General features: G+C 32.3%; 1 protein-coding gene and 1 long non-coding RNA gene across 2 annotated transcripts; one reads left to right on the top strand and one right to left on the bottom strand.

Moving 5' to 3' along the window:
• Nucleotides 1–4,040: 4,040 nt before the first annotated feature.
• On the top strand, nt 4,041–5,436 carry LOC115725172 (uncharacterized mitochondrial protein AtMg00810-like). Its single transcript, XM_030654605.1, has 2 exons — nt 4,041–4,053; nt 4,454–5,436. The coding sequence occupies exons 1-2, from the start codon at nt 4,041–4,043 to the stop codon at nt 5,434–5,436; spliced, it is 996 nt and encodes a 331-aa protein (XP_030510465.1).
• Nucleotides 5,437–7,609: 2,173 nt separating this feature from the next.
• LOC133038671 (uncharacterized) lies at nt 7,610–8,422 on the bottom strand. Its single transcript, XR_009688172.1, has 2 exons — nt 8,234–8,422; nt 7,610–8,104 (listed from the first exon to the last, which is right to left on the bottom strand). It is a non-coding gene; the product is annotated as an uncharacterized LOC133038671 (long non-coding RNA).
• Between the last annotated feature and the right edge of the window lie 1,980 nt (nt 8,423–10,402).

Below are 10,402 nucleotides of genomic sequence, written 5' to 3'. Positions count from 1 at the left end.
GATCTCTCATGTAATAATGATTCTAACCAAACCATTCTTCACCTCCCAAATCTTCACTTGAAGTTACATGTAAAAAAAATAGACTATGAATGGCAATCAATCCTTGTTTACAATCCCAATTGTATCCAAAAACAAAATTGGAAATTCCTCAATCTTTCAATTTTTCCTTCCTCTTTTGGTGGGAGTTGTATGCTATTAAATTGTTCTTCCAAGTTTCTGTATAAATACCAATTCTCTTCTTTCAATTTTTAATTTACACCGAGTTAATCTATTTCACACACAATTTTTTTTTTTTTTCTGAGCAATGTCTCGTACATACCTTTTCAAAGCTCCAATGTTCAATTGTTTAATATTTCTAAAACCCAATCATGTAAAGGATAATAGGTATTTATAGACTCAATACCTCCACTAATAATATTCTAACAGAATTTAGTTACAAGTTGTCACTAATTTAGTTTTAGTCACAATAAATATTGTAACTAAAAATACATTTAGTCACAACAAATCGTAATTTTTGTGACTAATACTTTTAGCCACGGATTTTTTAGTCACAACAAAATAATGATAATTTATAATTAGCCACAACTTTTTTATCTTTAGTTACAAGTTTAATTGTGACTAAAAGTAAAAAAATTTATAGTGTAACTACCTAATTGACGACATAATAAGAAGACACATGTACACAACCTAGGCACATGGCCGGCCCTGAAAATATATGGGCCCAAGACAAATTAAATTTTGGGGCCCTAAAAAATATATACAAAAAAATTTAAAAAAAGAGTGTTATGGGATTTGAACCCATGACCTTAGACATTACTCCATCCACCTTAACCAACTAAGCTATAAATGTTTGTTGCCTATAATACACTTAAATTTTACTTAAATAAAAACCTAATAATTTTTTTTATTTTTTTATTTTGGGCCCCCGAAAAGTGTGGGCCCTAGGCACGGGCCTAGCCCGCCTATGCCTAGGGCCGGCCCTGCCTAGGCATACAAACTTAATAATTCTCCACCTTGACTAGAGTTATGTACATTACAAACTTGAGTCAATTAGTAGCTACATTCATAAATTTGAGGCAATGAAAGAAGTTTGTTGTAGGTAAAGCCCTAGTGAGTTCTTTTGCTGCATTGTCATTTGTGGCAATCTCTGAGAGTTGAACGACCTTGCCAGATATATCTCTAATGAAGTGTAACCTGACATCTATTTCCTTGGTTCTTTCATGAAATATTTGGTTTCTGCTGAGATGTAGTGAATTTTGAGTGTCAGAGTATAGTGACACATATTTGATTAATTATAAGTTTACTAGTGGTGTTTGAGTTGTCTTTATGATAGTGAACCTTGGCTTGATATAGTTTCCAATCAATTTTATTGTAGCCTATCACTTGTCTGCAAATCTTATGTTGAGATCACAAGTGTATCACCTTTCTATCATATTTATGGATTATGAAAGACTTGGTTGGTCAGTTTCTTGATGCCATTATTACCCACAATTTCTATTTTGGATCAAAGTAACAAATTTTGTATATTTTTGCGTAAGATTTTTTGACCTTGTATTGGAAGTTTCTATTTGCATAGAATCTAAGCACACTTGTAGTGTTTCTTTGTCCTTGTATATTTGTGCTTCTTCTATTTCAAGATATTGAGGATTTGTAATTAGTAGTTCGTCCTAATCATTAATTTAATGTCTCTCTATTCGGGTTGTTTTCTAGTTGCACAACTATTTCCTCAGCCACTAGTTTTGCACATAACGTCAATGTAGTCGAATATAGTTTCACCATCTTCCAGCATTGAGTGTTGCATTATTTTTTGTTGAGTAGTGCATTGTCTACCATTGTTGCTATTGTATTTGTTTGTGTCACTAATGAGCTGCTCATTTCCAAGAAGAATGGATTGTTGGTTGTTGTTGTGTTGTTGACCACGTTCACACATGATGGATTCGTTGTGAAGTCGGGTTCTTTCAATTTTAGTTATATGTAGAAGAATAGGCTTTGATCGTCATTTATCCTCAACGGTAGGTATCCTTCTTTCACTTGGTTTTTCAGTTGCATGTCAGTATTTTTTTTGCTGCATTCCAACACTTCTTTCAGCGTGTGTATTAATTCTTCATATTTACAATCAATTGAGATTAATTGTCCACTAAATTTGCATAATTTATTCCATCATCAAACTTGTAACGTCCCCGCTTCAAGCCTCCATTGGGCCCTTACACCCACGGACTAATGGCTCTGATACACGAGTACGCCACCCTGGCTGCTTCCTGGATTGATGACTGACCCTACAGACCAACACGAGTGTTTTCAGCGTGCTTTGTCCTCACTCACACGCATCCTGAGAAAACTTCCCAGGAGGTCACCCATCCTTGAAATTGCTCCAGGCCAAGCACACTTAACTGTGGAGTTCTTTCAAGATGGGCTACCGAAAAACAAGATGCACCTTGTTGATATAGGTAGTACCAACCAATCCATTTAAGCTCTCTTCAACTGTGTAGTCCCATACCTACACAGTCTCTGAATCATCCCACTTGACCTTCCCCAGGCGATAAGGGATTGCACAGCTTACCCAGTATTTCCCCTTACGGATCACGGGACTACTGACTGTCACAATCACCCCCCTTAGGGGTTCGACGTCCTCGTCGACCACACTTCCGGCTGGTTCAAGGCTCTGATACCATTTGTAACGTCCCCGCTTCAAGCCTCCATTGGGCCCTTACACCCACGGACTAATGGCTCTGATACACGAGTACGCCACTCTGGTTGCTTCCTGGATTGATGACTGACCCTACAGACCAACACGAGTGTTTTCAGCGTGCTTTGTCCTCACTCACACGCTTCCTGAGAAAACTTCCCAGGAGGTCACCCATCCTTGAAATTGCTCCAGGCCAAGCACGCTTAACTGTGGAGTCTTTCGAGATGGGCTACTGAAAAACAAGGTGCACCTTGTTTATATAGGTAGTACCAATCAATCCATTTAAGCTCTCTTCAACTGTGTAGTCCCATACCTACACAGTCTCTGAATCATCCCACTTGACCTTCCCCAGGCGATAAGGGATTGCACAGCTTACCCGGTATTTCCCCTTACGGATCACGGGACTACTGACTGTCACAAAACTGTCTGTTGCAAAAGACGAGAAATGGAATTACGTCTTTTTCCTAAGAGGATAAAAGTTAAATTATTGTTAGTCATCTTGTAGAAACTATAATGAAACTGTAATGCAACTATTATAAATGTTGCGAGCCAACTAACATAAAAACTAATAAAATTAATACTCCGTATGCAATAGAAAAGAAACTTACTTCGACTTTGCTCTGTTCAACTCATGTATTGCAAATTCCGAGCCGTGTAATTAATATCATTGTTGTAGCTCAACTATTATTCAACTGAAATGCAACCAAGTTTTTGTAAATAGGCGTCTTTAAGAAACTTTTTGTCTATTTTTTTTTACCGTTTAACAACAATCAATTGTTCAATAATAGCAATATTTGGAAAAGCAACTATTAGGCATCTGTAAACCAATTCAATATATTCATATAACTAATCATGTTATATAACTTTCTTTAAAAAAAATTGTCTTGATCTGTCAATATGAGTCACATGCAATTATGATAAGTACCATTGTAGCATTATCAATTTGTAATTAATGATATGTCAAGTTTCAGAGGGTTAGCAAAACTGTAATGAAACTGTAATGCAGCTCTTCAGAAACTTAACATACCAAAACAATTTTTTGATGTATGTGTCTATAGATGTATGTGAATTTTCTATACCAATCGTGATTTGATATGATCAAATTTACATTGTGAATTTGTAAAACAACGTCAATGCAACGAGATAAACATTTGTTTTAGTATTTTTTGCATTTTTTTCGGATCATACCTGATTTGGATTGATTGGAAACTCTAGATCTATTTATAAGAGATATGCATTTTATGAATCTAAGAATTGATATTAGGAGAATTAGTTTTCTACAATTTTAATCGTAATTTAGGGTATTTTAGTTTCGAAGTAGTGTTTGCCTGTTGAAGACAGTTGAAACCGTTACATGGTTGTTAGCTGTTAGTTGTGATTGATTACACGTGTCATTGTATTGTGAGTTAGTTAGAAAGTCTGTTATGGATTTCATCTCCTGCTACTCTATAAATGTTGTAACACTTGTTCATAATCAATGAGAATCTTTTGCTAAGTCTTTCCTTCTCTTTCTTCTCCTTCCTCTTATCTTTCTTTCTCTGTTCTGTTATGTTCTTGGTGTTCATCAATGGCTAGAAACTTCAACATTGCCTGATTTTGCATAAATTAAAAAATATCTGTATGTAGATGATATCTTGATTTGAAAAGCTCCTCGAGCTTGGTTTGAAAAGCTTCAGGATTGCCTTTTGTCTCTTGGCTTCACATCATCCAAATCTGATCATTCCCTCTTTATTCAACATACATCTACTTCTGTTACACTTATTCTAGTGTATGTAGATGATATCTTGATTTCAGGGAGTGACAATGATGCTATTGAGTCAATTGTTGCAGCACTTAACAACCACTTTGCACTTAAAGATCTTGGTCCCCTTGCATATTTTCTTGGGATCAAAGTGACCCAAACAGCAGCTAGTATTCACTTGTCACAGGAAAAATATGCTAAGGATCTTCTTCTTAAAGCTCAAATGAGCAATGCCACACCCTCACCAACACCCATGACTAGTGGTATTCGATTATCTGCATACCAGGGGGAGCCATTGGAAGATGTTCAGTTGTATCGGTCAGTTGTTGGTGCACTCCAATACCTGACCATTACAAGACCTGAACTCTCATTTAGTGTAAACAAGGTCTGTCAATTTATGCAAAAGCCCTTGTCTACACATTGGACTGCAGTTAAGCGAATACTCAGATATGTTAGCGGCACAATAGATCACGGGTTGTATCTGCAGAAGTCTGAGACTTTGGATCTAGTTGCCTATTGTGATGCCGACTGGGCATCAGATCCAGATGATCGAAGGTCAACCACAGGTTTTGCCATTTTCTTTGGCACAAATCTGATTGCTTGGAAAAGCAAAAAGCAGCAGACCATTTCGAGGTCCAGCACTGAAGCCGAATATAGGAGTGCTCCAAGTGTTACAGCAGAGCTTACATGGCTCCAATATTTGTTATCTGAACTCAAGATTCAACTCACACAACCTCCTACAATATGGTGTGACAACCTAAGCACTATTATGCTAACTCAGAATCCTGTCTTGCATCAAAGAACAAAACATATTGAGCTTGATTTGTACTTCATTCGTGAAAAGGTTCTCAGCAAGGTTAGTCAAATCAAACACATCTCTTCCTATGATCAGTTGGCTGATGGGTTGACTAAAGCTATTTCCATTCAAAGGTTTGCTGAGTTTAGACACAAACTCAAAATTGAAGATCATTCAATTATGAGTTTGAGGGGAGGTGTTGAAGATAGTTGAAACCGTTACATGGTTGTTAGCTGTTAGTTGTGATTGATTACACGTGTCATTGTATTGTGAGTTAGTTAGAAAGTCTGTTATGGATTTCATCTACTGCTACTCTATAAATGCTGTAACACTTGTTCATAATCAATGAGAATCTTTTGCTAAGTCTTTCCTTCTCTTTCTTCTCCTTCCTCTTATCTTTCTTTCTCTGTTCTGTTATGTTCTTGGTGTTCATCAATGGCTAGAAACTTCAACATTGCCTGATTTTGCATAAATTAAAAAATATGTGTTTTGCTTTCTTACGGTCTTCTTCTCATATTTATGGTGATTCTTTGTCTGGCTTGATTTCTTTTCGGTTAGCCTACTGGTTTGGTTGCTCGAAGCTATCGTTGTTGAAGAGGGTGGTTCATGCAGCTGAATGGTCAGAGCAAGAGGTATTCTTCTAAATTTTTGTTGCTAGGCTTTATAAATATTTATAAAAGCCCAATGTATTTGTGAAATATTTTTATTTAAATATATACCGAAAAAATGGCCATAAAAAAATGACGAAATTGCATTGTATACCCACTTCACTTTATTTGTTTTTATTTTTACATTCATTTCCATATTCTTTAAGATATACCCACTTTTATAGATGATGTCCCTATTATACCCCATTAAATTAATGTAAATCATGTGCTACACTTAAGTAGAGAGTAAGAATATATTAGGCAACCCACTCATAAAAGTGGGTAGATTTTAATGAAATAAAATATGAAGATATTTTTGATTAATAGATACAAAAAAGTAGTATTCCTCGACTTATCCTTAAACAAAATCTATAAAGACTTACAAATAAGCTTGTTTCCAATAAATAATAAGGAAAACCACTAAAATAAGAAATAGAGAATGAATGTAAGATCATGTCTCGCATTGATTTTAATTTTTTTCTTATTTCAAAATTGTGTTTTAAAATATGAGAACATACCAAACAATTGTTGTAGTCTTTCAAAAAAAAAAAAGTTTTTGTTTGATATGTTCTAAAAACAATTTCAACTTTCTTAATAAGTATAGTGAACTCTTCATATTCCACGAGTTCTACTTATTTTTGGAATTTCATAAAGTGTTTACAGAATACAAGATCGAAAATTTCTGAATTATTCTCTCTCTTTCTGAAATTGACTCTCTCTTAATTGTCTAGATTTTGTCCCTATATTTATAGGAATTTTAGGGTGACAGTTATTCCCTTGAGATCTTATCATAAAAACTTTTCATGAAACGCGTATAATTCTTACATTTTATATTTACAACACATGGGATAAAAATAAATAACCGCTACATACAACTGCTCTTATCTTTATCTATATGTGGTTATACTGACTATGCCTCTTCATCTCGCAATACAAATGACCATTTTTTGAAAAAGTTTACTTTTTGTGTGTATGTATAATCTTCAGAAGTATTTGTCACGTTCTTTCTGTGATGTTGAGGGAGACAAACACGAGATACAGTCATAATATGATAATTCTAAGATTGATTATATTGTGTATGTATCCCAGGACTGGCCCTAGGCTAAGGCGGGCTAGGCCGTGCCTAGGGACCACTCCTATTGAGGGCCCAAATGAAAGAAAAAAACTTTTAATAAATATATATTGATTTAATAATTTTTTAAAATGCCTTTATTTTTAAAAAAAGGGTCCAATTTTTTTTTTCTAGGGCCCAGTTTTACTCAGGGCGACCCTGATATGTCCCTCAGTCTTTAAACATACTCACGAGTATATGGGTCAATAAATTGCAAGTTCTTCAAAAACTCATTATCTATCATTTCCAACTGACTAATGTTGAGCAGTATACTCCATGTATCGTGAGATTATTGATTTGGAATCTATTCTATAACAGAAGCTAAAATGTTATAAGATGCATTTAATTATACTTTTTCAGTGTTATCGTAAATATTTTTTCTTGTAGTGTCACATCGATACTGGTCTTACAAAATGGTAATTGTTATTCATATCTCACCCTTATCTTTGAAAGGATGAGTTTGAATATTTCAACCAATTGTATTTTTTGAAACAAGATTATTTGAACGTATTTACTTCTTTTATAACCCGATCAGTCGGCTCGTCTTCCAGCTTTTTTACACGTCTCGTAACTATATTACTTGCTCAAAATATGAGTATAACAAGATGTAAAATACCTCTACTACTCGTGTTAAAAGAATACTTTTTTTAATTTTCAAAAGTAAAAAGCAAATTTTCAGTTATATTTCCAAACACACTCAAAATCTGCCAAAAATGAGTAGTAAATATGATCAGCCAGACACAAACTACATATTGACCTATCATAACATTAATCAACAAAAAGTATATATGATTACTTTACAAGTTAAGTATGAGAAGTTGCATCTGCATAAATAAAAGAAATTGCTACAAAATATATATTTATTTATCTTCTGCATTATGCAGATTGATTCACACGTACATTAATTAATTAATTCATAACATATTAGTTATTAGTTAAGACATATATATTTGAAGATAATTTATTCATAACTCTTTAATTTAGACATATATATTTAAATTAGAAGCCATCACTTGGTAGTATGAAGTGTGGAGCAGAAGCTATTTCTGGTGGTGGCGGCGACTGTGGCGGCGCTATTTTAGAAGTAGAATCACCAACGCCAAACATCCAATTTAATGGCGGACTGTATACATAATATATAAATATATAATTAATAAATTAAATTATTAATAATAATAACAATATTTCAATACTATAAATGATAATTAGGAAATTAAATAAAAAAAATTAAAATTAAATTACAAAAACATACCTCATCATACTGCCAAGACGTAGGGCAAAGGATGGATGTTGAAAGAGAATCATAATGATCATATATATGTATATTAAATATAATTTTTGTATATATTGATAGTACCCTAACCCTAGGCTATGTACTATATATATTAGTGGAGATTGGAGAATTGTTGTTAGGAATATTTAAATTGTGTGTAAAAAATACTTATATATATCACAATCATATGAAATACATTTATTTTAGATATTTATTAAAAATATTTTTGGGTATTTGGTCATTATAAATGTACATTAATCAAAGTCAAATCTTCTGTCTTATTATTGGAAAATATTACATAATATCTAGAAAGAATGAGTGATGCTGAAGACTTGACTAATTCATGGCGTAATTAATGATCATATATATTTTAATAATAAGTCAATTTAATATGAGAAATGCTAAAGGCCGTGTCTAGCACCCTTCTATGTGTCAATATCGCTATTGGTCCAACTTAGTATCGGGTCCCATATAATTTAATATAATAGCTTTTAGAGACTATCGCTAGCCAATCGCAACGCGACATGTCGAGAAGGTGCTAGGCACTACTGGTGCCTAATATCAATGCTCATTTAATATTTATGACCACTGAAAGAGAAGTTTAAAAAATTTAGGTGGTGTATTTGGTTGGAGGTAATTAAATTGAATAAAATTAATAGAAAGGAAATAATTTTTATTCCATATTATTTGGTTGCATTTTAAAATATTGGATATCATTATAATGGAATGACCTTTTTAATATTTTGGTAGAATGACTATTCTATTTTGAAATTGAAAAAAAGACCATTCTAATAATGCAAAATTTTAAAAAAATTAATAATTTTTTTTATCAATTTTTTTATGTATTTTAAATTTTATTACATTCCATTTTTATTTTTATCTTTATTCTCATCCTCATTAATATTCATATATTTTTATTCTTCACAAAAGCCACCTAAGTGCTTAAACTACAAGTTAATCCAAGGGTATATTTTGTTTCCAATATTAATTGTTTGAAAATATATATAAGACAATTTTATTATAGGACCTCTCAAAAAAATCCTATCACTAGGGATGTTAGAGAGCCAATATAAATAAGTGTTTTTACACCATATGCTGTAATTTTTAAATTTTTTTATTGTGAGGCAGAATTTTTATCAAAATTTTTGTGTAAATTTTATATTGTTTACTGTATTAAGTTTTCATGGTTATTTCGGAGTTATTTTTTAGTTGTTCCACTGTTGTTTTGATTGTTCTGTTTTATTATTTTATAGTTATTTTCTAAAAAGACAATATTTTTGTAAGAAAATTCTGTGTGACAATATAATTGTAAACTTTTGCTTAAAATTCAGTATTTTTTTAAAAACTCCTATAAATATAAGTATGAATTTTGTAAAGTGAAGAAACATTGAATTATTTTCTATTTTGCATTTCAGAATTTTTTTAGATTTTCTTTTTTCTTTTTTAAATTGTTCTTACTTTCATTGTTTAAGAAAATATTATTTCATTGTTTAGTTCTCATTACTATTTATCTTCTTCTTCATTGTATAAAGAATTGTTGACAAGAGAAATTGTTCGTACTTCTCGTTACTATTCATCTTCTTCTTCAATTTTTTTTTTCCTTTCTAATGAATTGGCTTAAAAACCGCCTCTAAAGCCCAATTTTATAGTAGTGTTACTCATCCACTTGATGTCTTCAACCAAATCAAATCTAATTTTCTCTTATAGAAAACTAAAATTACTTTAAAATTAAAATTCAACCCTGAATTATGATTAAAATTATAGAAAACTAATCGTCCTAATATTCATTTTTTAGATATAAAATGCAAGTCTCTTATAAATCGATCTAGAGTTCCCAATCAATCCAAATCAGGTATGTTTCGAAAAAAAAAAAATACAAAAATACTGAAACAAATAATGTTGATCTCGTTGCATTGGCGTTGTTTCATACAAATTTACAATGTGATTTTGATCATATCAAATCACGAATAGTATAGAAAATTGACATACATCTACAGACACATACATCAAAAAATTGTTCTCGTTTGTTAAGGTTTCTGAAGAGCTGCATTACAGTTTCATTACGGTTTTGCTAACCCTCTGAAACTTGGCATATCATTGATTACAAATTGATAACGTTACAATAGTATTTATCATAATTGTATGTGA

The sequence above is a fragment of the Cannabis sativa genome, chromosome 6 (assembly GCF_029168945.1).
Source record: "Cannabis sativa cultivar Pink pepper isolate KNU-18-1 chromosome 6, ASM2916894v1, whole genome shotgun sequence".
In the NCBI taxonomy this organism is placed as follows: Eukaryota; Viridiplantae; Streptophyta; class Magnoliopsida; order Rosales; family Cannabaceae; genus Cannabis; species Cannabis sativa.
The sequence above is the reverse complement of the archived record's forward strand: the minus strand, read 5'-3'. Positions and strand labels throughout refer to the sequence as shown.